We start from the raw sequence: 22,427 nt of genomic DNA on the forward strand, positions 1-22,427 counted from the left end.
TCGGTAAACTTCGCCTGGAAAATAACTACATTACACATTTTGCTAGGGGCTAGGCTCCCCGACGAGGGGGGCTAGAGCCCCCGTAGCCCCCCCCCCCCCCGCTGCCGCCACCACTGCAAGTTTGTGAAGGATGAATAGCCCAATCAGCTCGCATACCTCCGCCCCGTCGTAACTGTCCATGGCTACATCGAAGTTACAATCAGTACCGCGTTTACTCCATACCGAGTTTCTGTGGAAGAGTAAAGTTTCACGAGGAATGCATTATTACATCAATGTCCAGTTTGGGAATACGAGTGTCATTGCTGGCCCAGTCGATGGCCGTGCTTAATAATTAGTGATATAGATGGATAAAAGTCCACTTGTCGAACATAATAAATGTGTGTCGGTGTTTGTCTGTAAATAATACAGTAGCCTATATATGTATATAGATACAAAAATATAGCCTACAATACTATAAAAAACGTTGAGTTTTTTCTTTTGGGATTAAATATTTTTTAGAGCAGACTTAAAATTATTTATTGTTACCGCATTTCTTAGTTTGGTGGGTAGCAAATTCAGGTATGTTTGTGCTCTATAGATCATAAGCTGTTCTTAAAAGTTTCAGTTTTAGGGAAAGGGACGACAAATTTCCTCTCACTGACACTTCGGGTACATCGATGATTTGGAATTCTGGCAAGACGCAGGGCAAGGTATTCCGGAGCAAGACCATTTGCAGACCTGTAGGCAAGGCAGCCCAGTTGTAGATGCATGCGATCTTGGACTGTATGAAGATTTAAGGTGTTGTAAATGTTAGTTTGTGGTTAGACTTGCTCCAAGTCTGTATTTATTGTCTTTTTTGTGTCATTCCACACGTCGTCGTTTTGATTTTTGTCTGAAACAAGTAATACACGTATGAAACGCCATATGTGCAAAATTATTGTATTGTTATAGAGGAGTATGGATGTGTGTTTATTAATGAAATGACCGAGCACGCGATAAGATGGAGATGGGGGACAAGCCCAGTTTGGAACGGAGTTTATTTACATGAAAAGAAAAAGATAAATTTGAATCAATGTGAATGCCAAGATGTTTCTGTTTGTCAGTTTGTGATATAGGTATATAGGAAACGATATTAAAAGTAGTGACTTCTATTTCTATTTTATATCACTGTGCTACCCTGGTGCTAAATTGGGTCCACTTGAGCAGTTACCACCGTAGACGTACTATTTCTATTATTGAAGTTAATAAAGGCATAAATGGCGCCCCGTGGACGTGGAGAAGTAGAGAATGCTCCCAGTCGTCAGAATATGACGCTCTGAATATACCTCTAGTAGCGTAGCGGCGCTATACTTGGCTATAATACTAGCAAAGATAGTGATACTAGCCAAAGAATATATATCACAAGAATGAGTATTCCGCGATTTTTGCATGAGAAATTTGTAACAGAGAGCTCCAGTGAGTGATGCCCGCCCTCATAAGGGCGGATGTATAAATACTAAATAAGACTTGATTTAATAGACATGATACATGTCACATTAAATAGAATTATGATGATAGTTTTTGCAATTGTAAACTATTTTATAATACAAATTTATTAACAAACTAGTGTTTATTCACTTTTACAGACAATTATTTACTAACATGCTAAGTTAGTTCACAAAAAAGGCCTAACACAGCAACACCAAAAATCAACGAATATTACTCAGCACGGCCTATTCTTTACCATTGCCGTGTACTACTGTACGCCCGGTAAATTAAGTATTGTTTTTATGATATAAATTAGTATAAAACACATGTTATTAATAGGAGAAAATGTTAAATGTCATTAACATTTATTTGTTTTACCAGAAACAAGTTAAATATAGGAATATTATTAAACTATCCTTCGTGAAAACGCGTAAACACCAACACGCCCGGTCACGCTATCGTAGCGCCCGGTTGATAAATCAAACTGTTTATACGGCAGTTTTTACTAAATAAATTGCATAAAACGAACAATTAAATATTCAAATAGTATTTAACATGATGTTGGCATGTAGTTGATAACATTTTTATCATCGGAAAATACTCCGGTGGTCCAGCATTTGATTAGTGAAACCTTCACAAAAAGTTGTATACATCCCAGATACATCCACACTTATGGCGGCGCCCTACCACATGGACAATATTACTGTTACAGGGAAAATCGCGGATTACTCATTCTTGTGATATATATTCTTTGTACGGATTTTGTACTAGCCTAGGAGGTCTAGCCTAGGAGGTAGGCCAAGCCACATATCATCAGTATGAGTAACATATATATTCATGAACCCCCAACAAATGGGAAGGTAAATATTATTTAAATAAATTGTTTGTTGTTGATGTTGCCTAGGCCTCCTATCTAGTAGGCCTACTAGCCTAGCTAGGCCTAGTATTAGTAGTAGTAGTAGGCCTAGGCTAGCTAGCCTAGCCTGGCCAGGCCCTATGGCCTAGGCTAGTAGGCCTAGGCTATCTAGGCCTATAGGTAGGGCCTGGCCCTAGGGCCTAGTAGGCTTCTTTTACTTTTAAGGGCCCTAGGCCTAGCCTTCCCGCCTAGGCCTAAGGTCTCTAGGCCTAGGCCTAGTAGATTTGCGCCTAACGGTAAGGGCCTTTGTCTAGCCGGCGGCGGAGCCCTATATAACTTATAAGCCTGCCTAGCCCTAGTAGGCTAGTTAAGTTAGGCCCTCTAGCTAGGCCTAGGCCTATATAGATAGGAGGTAGGCATCCATATAGACCTATGTTACTAAGTCTCTAGTAGTAGGCCTGGCATATGACCGGTTGGGCCGCCGACAAGTTGGGCCGCCGGTAATTTCTATGAAACGCCCAGTGCATCTTTTATGACATTTCGCGTAGTGATAGAGTGGTGTCCTACATAAGTTCATGATCTTTATATTTATTGTGTCATGAAAATAAATAATATATAATTACATACTACAATTTTGTTAGTTTGAACCGCCATAACAAAACAACAATGTCAATGGAAAGTAGTCATATTTAATAATTTAAATGTTTTGAATCTTTCAAGGTAAAAATGCCATGCACTCCATAAAACTTTTCTCGCGTGTAGGCCTACCACGTAAATCACGTTGTCTCCAGGACTAATAGAGTATTGATATTCTTCGAATGAGGTTAAATAATTATTATTTTTTATTTACTATCTTTTAATATCATATTTTATTGAATTTTACAATTTTAATACACAAAATATTTTCCAAAAGAACGGTGATTTATGTAATTATTTTACTGAAAAATGGAGTAGGTCTAGGCCTAGTTCATATAACTGCCGCCTGAGGGGGGCAACATGTTTACGCCATTATTGGCTAAAAACGATCATTTTCGGTGATGTTTAGGCCTTATTTATAATTTGGAATCAGATTTTCATAATTATTTCTTGTAATATTTAATAATATATACTAAAAACCGTGATATAAACTTTTGAATATACATTGTTATCCCCACCAATAAAAATAGAATTTCTATTAAATAGAAACGAGCACTGGCGAAAGTTAGCATTTGGCGTTCCATAGAAAATAATGTTTTTCTGGCGGCGGCTCAACTTGGACTAATCCGTAGGCCTAGGTACTGTAGGCTAGGTCTAGGCTAGCTAGCTTTTATTAGGGTAGGCCCTGCCTTCTTGTCTGTAGTAACTATTGCACATATCAATTGCGTTTGGTATCTTTACGAACATTTGCACCAAATCATACCATTCATACCATACAATCATTTAGTTTTTAAAAATAGGTGTACGACGCTGAAACATTACCGTTCTTTTTTTTTTTCAATTTTTCAAGTCATTCCCTGCCTGTCGTTTCAGCGCATTTTGAAATTTTGTTTTGTTTGTTGAATCAGCGCTCTGATCTTCACGAAATAACGCTATATAAATGTCGCATTATATAATTAGTTTCTTTGTTTTATCTAAAGAATAATCTAAATTAAGAAAATTATAACAAAATAAACTTGATTGATTTGATAGGTTCTTTTGAAAACATCGTGTGGTGACATTGATATTGAGTTGTGGTCCAAGGAAACACCAAAGGCATGTCGCAACTTTGTTCAGCTGTGTATGGAAGGTTACTATGACAACACAGTTTTTCATCGTATCATTAAAGGTTTCATTGCGCAAGGAGGTGACCCCACTGGAACTGGAGAGGGAGGTGTTTCAATTTATGGAAAAACTTTCAAGGTAAGTGATTAAAAATGTGAGGTACAGTATACTACCTCAAATATTATAAGCTTACTCAATTATCATCCCAGTAATTACTTGTTTGGCTATCAACATGTTTAACCTACTATTTCTTATTTTATTCAGGATGAATTTCATTCAAGACTCAAGTTTGTTCGTCGAGGTTTGGTTGCCATGGCAAATGCTGGTCCTAATGACAATGGCAGTCAGTTTTTCTTCACGCTTGACCGATGCGAGCATCTTACTGGCAAACACACAATATTTGGAAAGGTAAACGTTTTAATCGATATTTTACGCCAAAGTCATGAGATTAATAAATCTTCAAACGATTTTCCCATCTTACTTTCAAATTTATTTGTTTTATTTATTTTTTTATTTAACCTTATTTATAGAGGGTGACTCTAAACAGCATATGCTGACAATCAAGGGGTCCTCATGATGGGTTATGATATTAAGTGTCTATGTGTTACAGTAGCTGTAAAATAAATCCCCAAAAAAATCACAATTTCAAATAAACGGTTTTTTAAAGATTTCTAAATTTCACATTGATTGGTTTCAGGTTGCAGGCAACACAATCTATAATATGGTGAAACTATCTGAGGTAGAGACAGATGGTGATGACAGACCAATATTTCCACCAACAATCAAATCAACACAGGTATGTAACCCTTTAATGTGGACATCACTGTAGTCACTGTTTGTGTGCTTAACCATCTAAGGTTTTTAATCTTGTGGTGCAATTAGTCCAAGACTTCTGCCATGTAATTTATCAATCAACTCTATGGAGTGGAGTTTTGACTTGGTGGTTATGATGATTGGCTACTAATCCCAGGGTACTTGGTTCAACTCCTGTCGTATTTCAGGATTTTTTCTAATGACAAATTACAACTCCACTCCCACTTTGTTTATGTAGAGCATCTTGTTTATTTGTTTTGTGAACGGGATTGCCACCTTTAAAAAGGAGAGTGAATGAATTCACTTATGGTTATCCTTGGCAATTTGCCTAAATATATAAAAAAAAAATAAAAAAAATTAGATAACTTTATCATTTTTATATGATGTCGGTTGGGCAGAAAGATGCTTATAAATTGGCAAATATAGTCTGCTGCCCTCTCTTTGAAATAACTTTTTTTGTTTGTTTCATGGGTATAATTGTCTTCAATCATGCTTCACTGGAAACATTGGGTTAGACCATCTAAAGACCAACTTTTGCCATGGTCAGTAGGGCTGCAGACCATCTAAAGACCAACTTTTGTCATGGTCAGTAGGGCTGCAGACCATCTAAAGACCAACTTTTGTCATGGTCAGTAGGGCTGCAGACTATAATTTCCAATTTCTGATCACCTACCATGATCAGTAAACTGTGAGATCATTCACTACTCTTTTCAGTACCGGACACCCTAGGGCAGATCTAATATGTCCGGTTTTCTGGAAAATCTGATATTCAGAATGTGTTTTTATTGGTAAAAATGAATTTGGGGCATTTTGGAACTCAAGAAAAGTCTGGTTTTGGGAGAGTTTTAGGTTTTCAGGGAATAGTTGACTGTGGTATAACAAGTTCTGTAACTTGCATTTTATTGACTATGTGCACAGTTTTATATCCCATTTGAAAGCTCAAACCAATGCATTTCACATAGTAGTCTGATTCTTTACACCGTCACAATCACAGTCTAAATAGTGCCAACCTTGCTTAAATTTAAGCAATCTGATGAGAACTGATGGTGTACATTGTATTATGTGTGTGTATATACTAAACAAAACAGTGATTATTGTTTTTAAAAAGATAAACTGTTAACAGTTCAGGATGTTGACACCCATTAAGAAAAAACACTGTTGTTATCAACATTTGGGATACATTATTGAAAGAACCTGGCAACAATTAAGTGTTAGTTTCCATTAATAGTAGCATTAATTTGTACGATTACCATGCAAGCTGAGCAATCAGGGACAAAGATGGTGCAGTTTTATACCTCTGGGACGTTAGCTTCCTTTACGAATGTTAACTTGTCATGGAGTAATTTCAGTTCTTATTTATTGCTAATAAAATGTTTGAAAAGATTGTGAGTAAAAGGGAGGGTAACATCAAAACATTTAGGATATGTTTATTTTTTACAATTGATGGGAAGCCAACTGTTTTCAAATTTCACAATCGAAGGATTTTGATTAATGTACTTAAATTTAGATAAATTTTGATATTCATTTATTTGAAATTTGTTTTTAGGTACTAGCTAATCCATTTGAAGATATTATACCAAGAGAAATTAAGAAAAAGGAAAATGAGAAAGGTGAAACTAAATCAAAAAACAAATCAAAAGCTACCAAGTAAGTAGAAAATATGTACACAAACAAATAAGCAATTGTTTATCAAAATGATAAGAATTCTAAGATACGTGATGCTTGTAAGTGATGGAATAATAATAAGCAATTGTCTATCAAAATGATAAGAATTCTAAGATACGGGATGCTTGTAAGTGATGGAATAATACAGGCATCGTCTGAAAAAACGGCAATTCTGGATTTGTAAAATCGTATTTTTCCTTTCTGAAACTGTCTAACAAATTTTAATATTCTCTAAAGAAATTTTAGTTTATTGTCATTTGGAGAAGAAGCCGAAGAGGATGAGGAGGAAGTGAATGTTGTAAGCAAACAAATAAAAACAAAAAGTAAAAGTGCACATGACCTTACTGATGACCCCAAGTTAAGTGCTCAAGCAGCTCTAGAGGTTGAGTAAGTCCTAACCCATCATGCTAGAAATATGTCATTAAAATAAAGCAAACATTTAACAAATCTTTTCTATTCGTAATTAAAAAATTTGTTTGTATAGATTTGTAATTAGTTAGTTATAACAAGTTGTTATTATTGTGATCCAATTGTTGTTTTCTGTCAAAGCTAATGCTGTTTTTTTTTATTCAAAAGTTTACCACCAGCAAAAAAACAAAGGGTTGAGGAAACTGAGGATATACCTGATGATGAATACAATGAAAAGATGAAAGAGAAAATAAGGAATAAGTTAAAGAAGGAAGTAAAAAGTGGTGAAAAAGACAACAAAGAAAAGAAGAGCAAGAGCAACAATAAGTAATATATACTATATTGATACTGAGTAGAATTTATAGTTTTTTTCTTTACAAATTGAGCGGCTGCAAATATTGCCAATTGAACACTTTCACAACATATGATTACAGTCATACCACATTGAAACACAAGTTCTCATCAGATTACTTTTTTTAAAAACTTAGATAGTAAACCATTGAGTATTGTATAGACCTTCAAAGAATGATATGGTGTTTATCAGTGTTTTCCAGTACATGCCTGTATATCATTCTAAGATCTTGTTGCTAGCTTTAATGAGGTCATCACTCCATCAGCCATCATTTCAACAGGACTGTGATGTACCAGTTCACGCGGCGTAGCTCCCTACTCTTCCTAATCAGCTTGCACTGGGTGTCCTTAACTGTGATTACTTGTTCTACCACTAGAACTATGGTCAAGGAGTTTCCTTGACCCTGTGCCGATGTGATGGGTGTGGTTTGGGGCACTCAACCACTCGACTCTTGCTTTAGTAAAGAATTTACTATTAACCCAGATTACATTCTTTTAGTATTTAATTTATTTTCAAATAATACGGCTAAATTTCAACACATAACACCAATTTAAGTCTCAATTTATTCATCTTGTTTCTTGTAGAGAATTATTGCAGCAAGAAGCTGAAGATCTTAAACGAGAAATTTTAGGGAAAAAGAAAAAAGAAAGGAACAATGAAAAATTAGGTGATTCAGAAGAAAAACAGATAAAAGAAGAAGATGAAATTGAAGGTAAAGAAGGTGACTTGATAAATGAGTTTAAAGACCAGAAGAAAAAGTTTAAAGAAAAAAGGAAGAATCAGGAAAAGGGGAAATCAAGGGAAGAGCAGGTTGGTTTACTTTCAAATATTGAAGCATTATCCACAAATTAATTGTTTCTTATATTTTAATTTTGATGATTCAATGGAAAGAATGAGTAACATGAATGTAAATTCATATTTATTTTTCTCTCAAGTTGTTGCTGAGCAACAGCTAAACCACGAGTAATAAAAATAATAATAATAATAAGATTTATACAGCGCACATATCCACTAAAGTGCTCAAGGCGCTTGTGAAAAAACCATGAAACATTATATTAACCTTAAAGGCCAGGTACAGGCAAAACGTTTCTATTGATCATACATTTCAATAATTATCGATCTATAGCTTCCCCTATGTTTCATAATATTTGGAATTTTATGCACGAGCTGGTTGAAAATAAGCACTTTCTTATCAGTTCAAATTACACAGAAAAATCCCTATTCTTTTGTACACAAATGTTGTAAAAAGAGGGGCATTTTTAAATAACTATGAAAAATAAACTGTGTGGTAAAAAATGTTATCAGATAACTAAATATAGGTAATATAACTTGAATTTTACATTTCTGGTATTTTTATTCAACTTTAAAGTTTTATTTTTATGCTATAGCAAAAATTATCCACCGTCTTATCCACCATCTTTTTTTCACCTTCTATGGAGTTACCAGACATGTTATTACATTAGATTAAACTACTTAAAAAAGGTCTTCCTGGTTTTTATAGCAGAATTTTGCCAAATTTTGTATTTGACCATCTTAAGAGAAATTCATGTTTTTCGTCTTGATTTCTATTACAAATAATTGATTTATGTACAATTAATCAGATATTATATTTAAAATTCATACCTGTACTTGAGCTTTAAACCTAAATACAATTGATAAATATGACAAAAACCAAAAAAATAAGACCAATCGAGTAATAATATGACTCATTGATCTTAAAAAACATGATCCTCACTGATCTTATATTTATTTATTTTCTAATAGAATGATTTCAAGTGAGCATATATATTATTAGTGTGATGTTGATGGCTGTTTATTTATTGTTTAATTACAGTAGGGTAATACAATGTTTTATGATTCAAATTCAAATTTATTTCCTTTCTTTTTTTTTATAAAATAAAATGTTTACGATAATAGTATTGGCATTATTAACATAGGAAAGAAGGAGCTAGAAAAAGTAGTATACTTCTAGTCCAGCCCCTACTGTATAACAGAACAATAGTTACAATATTGTAATAATAATAGGGCAATATAAATGTTTTTTTCTTCGTTTAATGATGAAAAAAATTGATTGTTTCAATGTTGGTTTAGTGTGATTTGTTTTACCATCATGACACACTGTACACCTGTTAACTATCCCATGATTGCGTTTCTAGGAACATATATTAATCATTTTAAAATGTCATCAATGATGACCTATTTCTGTATACCAAGCACTAGCCACATTATTCACTGAGTGACTGTTTCCAATGCAACCCAAATCATTTCCATGTTGTTAATCTGTTGGTATATTATATCACACATTCCTCAACTCTGATTGGTTGCATTGTATAAATAGGAGGATCCAGGTGGTACCATGTGGGTCATGCCAGCCCCCTTTGACAGCTAAATTAACAAGAAATACTTTTTGTTATCTATTTTTGACAGACTATTAATATTATGTTTAATAAATCAATAATAGATCATAATATGAATATTAAATATTGTATTGTATACCTAACTGAGCATGCCTGTAAATTGTACTGTACCTAACTGAGCAAGTCCATAATTTGCAAGATATAGAAAGGTTTAGAAGAAAGTGAAAGGTTGAGCTGTAAGATGTTGCATAATTTATTCAGAATTTAAATTCCCAGTTCATTATAGTAGAGACTTATATTTAGATATTGATTGACAAAATGAATGCCATTAAATTATATAATTAACATAATAAATATATATCTTTTCTTATTAATAATCACGAGGTGACATATGAAAATCACTATGGATCATCCCATGAAGTTATATTTCAAGTAATCAACTCAACTTGTCAGCTAAACTGCATTTTTAGATTCAATTTTTTAAGTAAAAGTTTTTCAAAAGCGATCTAATGAAAGTATAAGTGACGACTTGAAACAGCTGTTAAAAGACTTGTGGTCTTTCCTGCTACTGGGGTCCTTCTTGCTAATTAGATTCACTTTTCAAAGAAATTGACAAATTTAATCAATGTTTTGTCTGAAAATGACAGTTTTTTTTTTAAAAGATCTTCTTCATTATAGTTAATTGTCTACTCCATAGTTGAACATTGGAACCACAAAACATATTTAATGTTGAACTCCTTTTGTACAACCTATTTCTCAGTTTCTTATTACAATACAGCTTTGAAGGCTGTTGATACATTAGAAAATTATAGTGATGATTGATTTTAGCTTTCTTATACTGTTATACTAATGTAATGTTCATTCATTCACAAAATCTATGATCAGGATGTTTTTTTTCTCTTCAGACTTTAGCAATTTTGGCAAAGTTTCAAAATAAATTATTAGCTGCTAATGAAAAAAGACTTGAGCAAGGAGAAACGGAAAAGGCCAACAGGACAAGAAGTTGGTAAGTTGATAGTTGAACAATAAACACTCTGTACACCAATTACTTATTTCTTCTTAACCCTTTGAAGATGCGAGGTTTATACCCTAAGTAACTGAGGCTAAATAAGGTATTTTTAAGATATCTATATACAATTATTTACGTTAATCCAGTAATAAATACATACAGTGTGTGTGCTACGCTTCGACTTGTTATCAACAAATCTTCATCTGGCAATGACTAGACGTTAGTGATTGTTAGGAGTAGCTTTGCTAGTTGTAGTGCAGCGCCTCCTATTTGTAACCTTGGTCTGCGATTTTTTCAACTTTTCAGTTGAAATGAGTTGGTCATATAGAGTTACTGTTCTTCTAGCCGTCTTCAGAAGACACGTTTATACCATGCAATACACTTTTATTTTCATTTTTTATTTATATAACATTGAGAATGAGAGTGAACATATCTTTCTAATAAGCTTAAATATCTTGACAACAGAGTATTTAAAGGCTTTCACTTCTTTCAACTTAACCATACTTTTCAAAATACAGCTGGAATTAAATTGCTGTATGTTAAAAAACTATAGTTTACAGTAGTGTCCAGTAAGACTTTGTTAGGGTAATGATTAATATAACACCAACGTTAGCAAGCATTATTTGCGATCTGCTTTCACCTCTGAATGGTTGAAATCTAAATCATATCTGTCAAAGCCTATTTACCATGTATACCCACTCACCTCCTAATCTTAATTCTTAAGGTTAGATAAATCTGTAACCTCTGTCATCGGCCGCTTCCCTTACATACACACTTTTCTAATTCGCCCGCAAATATGTAAAGTCATGATATATAACATTGCATTCTGGTGGTAATTTAAATAAATATGTATTGGTGTATTTTAATGTTGAGTGATTGTGTAACATGTAGTAATGACTTGAATGAATACTGTAGAATGTGAGATCCAGTGTTCTGTTGTATTGCATTATGACTGAAGTGAATTTCGTGTTGTATTTTAACATCAAGCTTATTGATAAATGTGGCAAAGGTTCTCGTCTTTTAGTTTTGACATAAAAATACAAACAAATATTACAGACAACCTTCTTGGCAGAGGTAACTAAGTAATGGCTTTTAAAAGACATGTGAGTTAATCAGGTGAAGAACCCGTGACTGCTTTAAAAGAAGTGTAATTTGTTGAGAGGTGAAAGGAGAAGGAATGAATGCATATGAGGGTGTCATCATTAAAGACTTCCACTAACTCAATTTTGCCTGGCTTTGACGTTTGATATATATTGTGTTTTTTTATGTAAATTTATAGGAATAGTCTATAAATAGGCTCACTCTACCAAACTACTGGTAACTACAGTTAAATTGTCAAAGGGGTATGTTTAGATGTTTGTTCACCCCTACCAACCAATTTAGTAAAAAGAGGGGTAATGTTTGGATGCTTAGTCACCCACACCAACCAATTAAGTCATCAAAGGGGTATGTTTGGATGCTTATTAACCCATACCAACCAATGGAATCAGAAGAGGGGTATGTTTGGATGCTTAGTCACCCCCACTGAGTCATCAAAGGGGTATGTTTTGATAGGATTTGTTCATTGCTAGTGGGAAATGGAACACAATCTCATAAATAAATATGTAACAACTTATAACAATAATTACTCGATTCGAGCGGCCAAGCTGTTAAGGCAGGGGCGCTGCAAACCATAGCTATATATAAAATCGGCACAGGTTTAAGACACTCCTCGACCATTGTTCTGGTGTTAGAACAAGTCTTCTCGGATAAGTACTTAAAACTGGAGGTCCAGTGTGCACACATCTGGCTCACATGCACTTTAAAGAACCCAGTATATCTTTAGGAAAAGTAGGGGTCACCCTGGTGTTCTGGTCCATTCAGCCCCTGTCGTTGTGGACAGACAATGTGCGCCGTTTGGAGGCATCATTCGACACAGAGGAACTCTTAGGGGAGAAGACAGTTGTTGTATGTGTCGTCCACACCTGTGGACAATTCAGCCCAGTAGGCTGCAAGTCACCCATTTACAGTTTACTATCTTCATTTTGTCTTTTTGACAATTTTTCAGTTGGTTTCTGGGTTATCATAATACAGTCAACTCTCCTTACACCAAAGTCTCCAGACTTTTCTTGAGGTCTAAATAATTTGTTTTTAACATATCATTTAAGAATTATAATTAATAGATAATAATCATTAAGATTATGATTGTAATGAAAGGCTTCAGTAAGATCAATTTAGATAAAATTATTTTAAGTAGTAAAATATAATCATTAAACAAAAATACAATTAATAATTAGTGGTTTAATATTTAGTAATATTTTTTACAGCCACCATCATTCAAAGGCATACTGTTTATATTGTTTATAAAATAATAACAATTTAATGGCAACAGTTAACCCTTAATATATTTAGTAGGAAGTGTGTACTACAGTATTACAAAATGAAGGACTGAAATAAGGAGCTAAATAGGTTAAGTTAGCCTGCTGAAGGAAATCTTTACTATATAAATGCCAAAACAGTCAAAGCAAGGGGACGGTTCATAACCCCTCGTGATTCCCATGTGTGAGAGGGGGAAATGTCAGATGTGATGTTTGGGCCTGGTTTCCTGGCCATTTTCTCGTGCGGTTTCTGCGTCCGTCCCAAAGCACAAATTATATTTTACACGTGTTTAGTCAATATATATGCGGTAACGCACTTGGTAAAATTGATTTGACGTTCATAAACTCTAGACTGTTTTTTTTTTCTAGATTATTTCTTGAAAACCAAAATATAAAGTAAATCATAAGATTCAAATTATATTGAGAAAATATAATTTATTACTCAATTTTATTTATTATTTGGTCTTTAATATGTTTATAAATTATAAAATAAAACTAATTCCAATTGGGATATTTAATTCTATTGTGTTATGTAATGTTTTAAAATCTGTATTTCCAAAATAGAAATTTGTTATTTAATAATAATATATGAAAAAGTAAAACTCAAAAAAAAAAACATCCAAGCAAAATTATTAAATTTGAGTACATGTGAAAACATACATTAAAAATAAGAAGTAAAAATCTTATAAAATATTGGCGTGTTTACTGATTGTGTATTTGTACGTACGCATGGTAGTTACATTAAACATTGAAACATGTCTAATAAACTGACAACTCTCTTGTGAGTTTGGCACTGTTTGTTAGACATCTCACAAACTTTAGTCGTTATCTTTTCGTTGCAGCTTGCCATGACGCCAAATTTAGATCCACTCTACACTGAGTTTTAATTAAGCGTTCACAAACGAAAAAGCAAAAACAATAATATTTTGGGAATTTCAAGTATTTTCAAGAATTTTTTTTTTATTTAATTTATGTGGCTATACTTTTAATTTGTTTCCCCTCTGTATATTATGGTGAGTTCAGTCAAAATGTCCGCTAAGTCTCTGTCATAATGTCCGCTAAGCCTCTGTCAAAATGTCCGCTAAGCCTCAGTCAAAATGTCTGCTAAGCCTCTGTCAAAATGTCCGCTAAGCCTCTGTCAAAATGTCCGCTAAGCCTCTGTTAAAATGTCCGCTAAGCCTCTGTCAAAATGTCCGCTAAGCCTCAGTCAAAATGTCTAGTAAGCCTCTGTCAAAATGTCCACTAAACCTCCTCTGTAAAAATGTCCGATTAGCCTCTGTCAAAATGTACGCTTAGCCTCTGTCAAAATGTCCTCTAAGCCTCTGTCAAAATTTTATCGGATTAAATACGATTTAGGATTAGAAATCGAACAGAATTCTGTTTTTAAAAGTCGTAAATTGTGTTTTTATGTATTAATTTTAGCCCGAATGAATGTGTTTAATTTATTAGTTTCTATGATCATATCATCATCAGTAAAGTTGATAATAATCTGTTAAAGTGTTATACCAAAAGGCCCACATAGTTTAATGTACAATTAACTATTTTCTTTCTTTTTTGATTTTAATATTTCTTTCCTTTATTAAACTTTAACATCAACTACATATCATATTTTTATTATTATTAACTATATATTGAATCATAAAAATATTTCCTTTGTATTCTATGTTAAACTTTATATTAGTTGATTGTGTTTTGGTAATTCATCTGGGATTCTAAATCTAATATAGAAGTGTCACTACACAATGTTTAATAAGCTATAAAAACATAGCCATATGCATTAAACATGTGGTATGAATTATTTTTGGAACATCTTGATATTGGAAAAGGGTGTAGAATTTCAACCCGGGTAACTTAAACACTTTAAATTCATTAGTAATATCCCAAGTGAAAGGTAAATATCTGTAAACTTCTTTTATGGCTTGATTCCCAAAGAGGGGCAAACTTGTGCCTGTTCAGTAAGTACCCCAATTATAAGTAATTTCCTATTTGTAGATTGGATATATACACCACAGCTGGGGTATGTTCATCAACGCTTTGCACCCCTGAGGGTGTTACCTGTACCCCTCAGCTGTTCATATCATTTTGGTGTACTTGCGTAGTTCCTAATACTCTACTTACAGTATCTTTCATCATTTGGAGATAGAAATTCTTGACTTGTGCTTATGTTTGGATATTTTACGAAGGTCATGATAATTAATTATGATAGTGTACAGACTATACTACGTTGAGCTGTGCCTTTCATAAGCCATACGTTTACCCTTCTAAGTATACAGACTTAATATGAATGGTAACCATTGAGCTGTGCCTATCATAAGCCATATGTTTACCCTTCTAAGTGTACAGACTTAATATGAATGTTAACCATTGAGCTGTGCCTATCATTAGCCATACGTTTACCCTTCTAAGTGTACAGACTTAATATGAATGTTAACCATTGAGCTGGGCCTATCATAAGCCATACGTTTACACTTCTAAGTATGCAGACTTAATATGAATGTTAACCATTGAGCTGTGCCTATCATAAGCCATATGTTTACCCTTCAAAGTGTACAGACTTAATATGAATGTTAACCATTGAGCTGTGCCTATCATAAGCCATACGTTTACCCTTCTAAGTATACAGACTTAATATGAATGTTAACCATTGAGGTGTGCCTATCATAAGCCATATGTTTACCCTTCTAAAGTGTACAGACTTAATATGAATGTTAACTATTGAGCTGGGCCTATCATAAGCCATACGTTTACCCTTCTAAGTATAAAGACTTAACATGAATCTTAACCATTGAGCTGTGCCTATCATAAGCCATACGTTTACCCTTCTAAGTGTATAGACTTAATATGAATGTTACCTTACTTTTTTTACCTTACTTTTAATGTTTTGTTCAGGATGAGCCACAAGTTTGAGTGTGAAAGTCAAGACATCAAAGTAAAAGATGCTAATGTCCAAGACGCAGACACATTTGATATCTTTGATCCAAGAAACCCAATGAATAAACGCAAAAGAGAAAAAACAACTAAACCAAAACGGTCAGTACTCTATTTTTATTTTTATTTCAAGGAAATAAATCATGTAAAAATACACAACAAAAATAATTTGTTTTTTTATTGATTATGGAATAAAAATGTCGATGATTGATTGATTGAACATCAAAGAAAACATACTGGAAAAATTATTTTCATTGCTTAAAATTCTGAAAACCCACATATAGTTATTAGATGAGGGTGGTTAAAAATTAAAAAGGAAGAGTAATATATTTTACAGTGAAAATGTGTATTTACTATGAATGATCCAGATCCCCTACGACCAGGAAGGAAACCATTCCTTAGTTGCATCCACTAGTATATTTGTCAATAAATAAATCTTAAGAAACAGCTTTACCAAAGCTAAGCTATCCTTAAGAAATGGTAATATTTGAAACATCCTAAATTAGAGTATTTACCGCTGTCTCAGCATGATGTTAGAGATTTGAATAGGAACAGGTTAATTCACAAAAAGCTTTCTAAGTGCTTCAACACTACAGTACTTGTCTAAGTTCCATTAATAGTTCATCATGTCAAAGAGTTAAGTAAAGGCTTTCACACTTCCTTTTACAAATTGATGAAAGAAGAGAAAAGTTCATTACAATCAATTTTTAACCAACATTCAAATTAGTGGTATACTTTGTTTTCTAAGCACATGCTTACTTCTCATTTTGATGGTGCCAATCTGATGTCCTCAACATTTTTTATAAGACAATATTTTAAATTTAGTTTTTTTTTGTCGCTATATTCATTTTTTTTTTGTAATTTAAGTACCATTTTTTGTGCATAAAAAAGATTATAACCAACACATAAGGAGTTAGAACACTGTAATAAAATGTGTTTGTAATTCTAGACAGGACTTAACACGTCATGTAAGCTATGCAACTTATAATGTTTATTTAATTTATTTACCTTAATGAAAATATTAGTAAAATGTTATTTTAATTTGAGTAGGTGTTGAAATCGGAAATGAAATTCCAAAGCTGTAAGCAATTCAACCAACAATTCCCCATTAGAGTTCACGCTTTCATTGTTTAAATACAATTAAATCAAATTTAATTTTAAAACAATTTAATTTGGAAGTATTTTAAATTTAAACATTTAGGGAGCCCTCAATGTTTAGGTTTGATGAACTTGAGAAGGTGAAAGCATCTGCGAATGTTGTGACGTGTTCAGTGTAATCTTTCTGAACCATAATTGCTGGTTTCCCGTTGATATGGCGCTGACATTGTCGCGACCTATAATCAGGCAATTTAGCCCTCTCTTGTTTCTGCCCTTGGTGACTTAACAGTAAACTGGTGACTTTAAGTAATACACATTTCTGCTTCTTTGCCAACATTACCTGGAATATGATGCACTAATTATAATCAACCTGCTAATCTTGTTAGTAAATGTAATTGTAATTATGACCTACTTGTTGCTACATTTGCTTTAAACATGGAGTAAAGAATAATTCTTTACTCCATGTTTTTACAGATTTAGGTTTAGTAGTAGTAGCAGCAATAGTAGTTGATATTGTTTACCTCCTTAGTTAAGTAGTAGTAGTAGTAGCAGCAATAGTAGTTGATATTGTTTACCTCCTTTAGTTAAGTAGTAGTAGTAGTAGCAGCAATAGTAGTTGATATTGTTTACCTCCTTTAGTTAAGTAGTAGTAGTAGTAGCAGCAATAGTAGTTGATATTGTTTACCTCCTTTAGTTAAGTAGTAGTAGTAGTAGCAGCAATAGTAGTTGATATTGTTTACCTCCTTTAGTTAAGTAGTAGTGGTAGTAGCAGCAATAGTAGTTGATATTGTTTACCTCCTTTAGTTAAGTAGTAGTAGTAGTAGCAGCAATAGTAGTTGATATTGTTTACCTCCTTAGTTAAGTAGTAGTAGTAGTAGCAGCAATAGTAGTTGATATTGTTTACCTCCTTTAGTTAAGTAGTAGTAGTAGTAGCAGCAATAGTAGTTGATATTGTTTACCTCCTTTAGTTAAGTAGTAGTGGTAGTAGCAGCAATAGTAGTTGATATTGTTTACCTCCTTTAGTTAAGTAGTAGTAGTAGTAGCAGCAATAGTAGTTGATATTGTTTACCTCCTTAGTTAAGTAGTAGTAGTAGTAGCAGCAATAGTAGTTGATATTGTTTACCTCCTTTAGTTAAGTAGTAGTAGTAGTAGCAGCAATAGTAGTTGATATTGTTTACCTCCTTTAGTTAAGTAGTAGTAGTAGTAGCAGCAATAGTAGTTGATATTGTTTACCTCCTTTAGTTAAGTAGTAGTAGTAGTAGCAGCAATAGTAGTTGATATTGTTTACCTCCTTTAGTTAAGTAGTAGTAGTAGTAGCAGCAATAGTAGTTGATATTGTTTACCTCCTTAGTTAAGTAGTAGTAGTAGTAGCAGCAATAGTAGTTGATATTGTTTACCTCCTTTAGTTAAGTAGTAGTAGTAGTAGCAGCAATAGTAGTTGATATTGTTTACCTCCTTTAGTTAAGTAGTAGTAGTAGTAGCAGCAATAGTAGTTGATATTGTTTACCTCCTTAGTTAAGTAGTAGCATTAGACAGATAGTGGACACAACATAATTATGTAGTTGAATAGTTTTTTTTATTAATTTTGTCTTCAAAATTTGTAAGCAAACTTAGTAAAGGACTTGGACATTCATTTGAGGTAGATGTAACGCAAGTAAGTTGACCAATCAAATGTGACTGTTTGGATGATCCATCATGTCACGCTTGGTCAAATTACTTGCGCTGCGTTTACATCCTTGCGTTTACGTCCTTGCGTTGCGTCAAAGTCAAGTACCAAGGTTTACTGAACTAACATTACGGTGGACGTCCAAACATCTTTAAATTGATATTTAAAGTGTCAATTGTTTTATAACCTTTCAGGTGCTAAAATGTAACAAATATATTTCTGTGGATGGAAGAAGAACATTTAATTTAGTGCTTATAAATTGAATTTACTACTGTAAAACCATAAATTAAAACTTTATTTTGAGAGTTTTACATCTTAATTTATTCACTGTGAACTTTAGGTAATGCTAACAGAATGAGCATTGAATATACATAATTTAATTTATGCATCAATCAAGTATTTCTAGAGAGTTGTATACACGACTGTAATTCTAACTTTTTCTTTCACTATTTAGTTTCAAATCACATTTAATAAACTCTAAAGTCAGCTGACTTGCTTACATGTCTGCTCATGATTTTCCACCCACCTTCATCTACATGCTTTGAATCCATGTGACCTCCTCGACAGAAAAGATCTGTTATCTTAGATTTTTCAATAAATTTCACAATATGCTTTTAGTTAAATCCATGCATTTTGATATTCTATGAATAATTAATCAAAAGTGAATGATTTATTTTCAGATGAACTGAATGTGGAAGTGAGTGGTACAAGATGAATGTGATATAGAGTACAGGTATTATTAACATAGTGTTTTAAATGATAGATACAGATAAATATCAGCCTTCTGTGGGATATGACATATAGTAGCTGAAATAAACAAGGGCCAGACAAACTGGATTCAAAAAATAGGAAACACTTTCCAGGCCTTGTCTTTTGAAAATGATAGGTGTGCTACAAATTGCACTCCTGAATACATTCAGGTATGCTGTAGGTGTGCTGTTTGTATTTTGGTGTGTAGAAGTTTGCCAAATTTAAGCGTGTTGTAAATCGCACTCCTTGTTGAGTGATCGCACTCGCTCGCCTTAAAAGACAAGGCTTGACTTACCCTTAAACACTTGCCCTTAAAATTTAAAATATCTCATATCTAAATGAATACAATTTAAGAGAATTCCTTAAAATATTTATTCAATTAAGTGAAATACTTAAGAAATATCTCACTTAAATGTGATTGGTGAATATGGCCACAGGGCATTATGTCCAAAAATATTGGACAGTACATTTCACAACAATAGAATTAGCTCCTTGCATTTGTTGTTGTTAAAACCAGTTGTTCCATAAAACCAGGGTCAGTGCCCAAAAACTGGAGCCCTGCTGTTGAAATAATGACATTATGTCAAAATTTTCGCAACCCGAATGCTACTAATGTTTGTTGCATACTACGGAAATGTTGCAGTAACAGCCATTTTATGTGAACCACAATGTGTGAACATTTTTGCGAGTAATACGTCATTCGATGCACTTCGTGATCATCAATACAGAACTGCACACACGCTTTTTTTTCTCGAAAAAATGTTTAGCAGGAGTTTTGTTTGTAACAATTCTCAAAGAAATATAATTTTTCACATGTAAGTGTTCTTGGCATGATATCTAAGGACGTAAGCATTTGTTATTGATGGGCTTGGGAGAAAAGTTTAATGCATCAACTATAAGTTGATCATTGTAGTTTTATACAGGCTGTTAAAAGCAGTCAAAGTGATCATGAACTGAAACTTTACTGAAATAGTTGATAAGAAATACCTGGTAACCAAGTTGCAATTTGTCAGTTTACTTTTAGTTTAGTAGCTGCAAACACCAGGTTGCATTTTGAACCTAAAGTATCATACTTTGAACATGGATGAAATAAAGTAGTGTGATGAATAATGTGACCAGTTGGCAGAAGATGTAAAAATGTATTTATATATTTTAGATATTCTGTATTAATATCTAAACCTAATATTTGAATCAAATATTGTAATAAAATCAATTATGAATATTTAAAACATCTTGATCAAATAAAAACTATTAATAGAAACTTGTCTATTTATTCATCTTTGTCTTTCAACAAGCAAATTAAAGAGCATGTTATACGCATATTTAATCTTTTTATCCCTTGCCAATCCATAAGCATTGCAACTCGTATAGACATCGCAGCCCATTACCATTGCAGCCCAACCAGTAGATATTGTAGCCAATAGATATTGCAACCCATAGATATTGTAGCCCATAGATATTGTAGCCCATAGATATTGTAGCCCATAGATATTGTAGCCAATAGATATTGCAACCCATAGATATTGTAGCCCATAGATATTGTAGCCCATAGATATTGTAGCCCATAGATATTGTAGCCAATAGATATTGCAACCCATAGATATTGTAGCCCATAGATATTGTAGCCCATAGATATTGCAACCCATAGATATTGTAGCCAATAGATATTGCAACCCATAGATATTGTAGCCCATAGATATTGCAACCCATAGATATTGCAACCCATAGATATTGTAGCCCATAGATATTGCAACCCATAGATATTGTAGCCCATAGATATTGTAGCCCATAGATATTGTAGCCCATAGATATTGCAACCCATAGATATTGTAGCCCATAGATATTGTAGCCCATAGATATTGCAACCCATAGATATTGTAGCCCATAGATATTGTAGCCCATAGATATTGCAACCCATAGATATTGCAACCCATAGATATTGTAGCCCATAGATATTGTAGCCCATAGATATTGCAACCCATAGATATTGTAGCCCATAGATATTGCAACCCATAGATATTGTAGCCCATAGATATTGCAACCCATAGATATTGTAGCCAATAGATATTGTAGCCCATTGATATTGTAGCCCATAGATATTGTAGCCCATAGATATTGTAGCCCATTGATATTGTAGCCAATAGATATTGTAGCCCATAGATATTGTAGCCCATAGATATTGTAGCCCATAGATATTGTAGCCCATAGATATTGTAGCCCATAGATATTGTAGCCCATAGATATTGTAGCCCATAGATATTGTAGCCCATAGATATTGTAGCCCATAGATATTGCAGCCCACAGACATTGCAGCCCACAGACATTATAGCCCATATGCATTGCAGCCCATAACTATTGCAGCCCATATATATTGTAGCCCATAGATATTGCAGCCCACAGACGTTATAGCCCATATGCATTGCAGCCCATATGCATTGCAGTCCATATATATTGCAGCCAATATATTTATATTGCAACACATTGATATTGCAGCCCTAAATAAAACTAATATATTTGTCTTCATCAATTTTAGCTTTTGTAGATTATATTATTAAAAACAGGGTATCACTTTTTTCATTATTTCCTTTGTTGCCTTAAAAGGAAACAAACCTCAAAGAAAGTAAGTGATTATATAAAATTGACCACCAATAATGACACAGCAAACAGTGTATGTATATTAGTGGTTGTAAACACTTGATTTGACTAAGTGTACAAGCTATCATTGCTACTTATACGCGTCGTAATCGGAAATGAAATATTTTACTTAACACTTTTATTGCGCCAACTGGATAATGCTCTGAGCTAAAAATCTCGGAAAAAACAGGATGGGAGTTTCTGACTACAGGTCTCCAAGGAAAAGTGCTCACATTGGCACCTGCTAGCGAATATATGAAAAAGAGTGTCTCTCACAACAGGAAACCAGTTATGTGATATGGGGAAGGGGGCCTTAGGAGAACAAGACCCACGGGAGACTGGGCCCCA

General features: G+C 33.5%; 1 protein-coding gene across 1 annotated transcript; it reads left to right on the forward strand.

The window, feature by feature from the left end:
• Window positions 1-1,575: 1,575 nt before the first annotated feature.
• On the forward strand, window positions 1,576-20,627 carry LOC140051982 (spliceosome-associated protein CWC27 homolog). The gene is made up of 11 exons (XM_072097344.1): window positions 1,576-2,306; window positions 3,971-4,180; window positions 4,307-4,450; window positions 4,740-4,838; window positions 6,402-6,502; window positions 6,758-6,907; window positions 7,097-7,255; window positions 7,865-8,090; window positions 10,543-10,643; window positions 15,893-16,033; window positions 19,376-20,627. Exons 1-11 carry the CDS (start codon window positions 2,265-2,267, stop codon window positions 19,377-19,379), a joined length of 1,377 nt encoding a protein of 458 aa, XP_071953445.1. The 5' UTR covers window positions 1,576-2,264; the 3' UTR covers window positions 19,380-20,627.
• The last annotated feature ends 1,800 nt before the right edge of the window (window positions 20,628-22,427 follow it).

Source organism: Antedon mediterranea, chromosome 6 (genome assembly GCF_964355755.1).
Source record: "Antedon mediterranea chromosome 6, ecAntMedi1.1, whole genome shotgun sequence".
Taxonomy (NCBI): Eukaryota; Metazoa; Echinodermata; class Crinoidea; order Comatulida; family Antedonidae; genus Antedon; species Antedon mediterranea.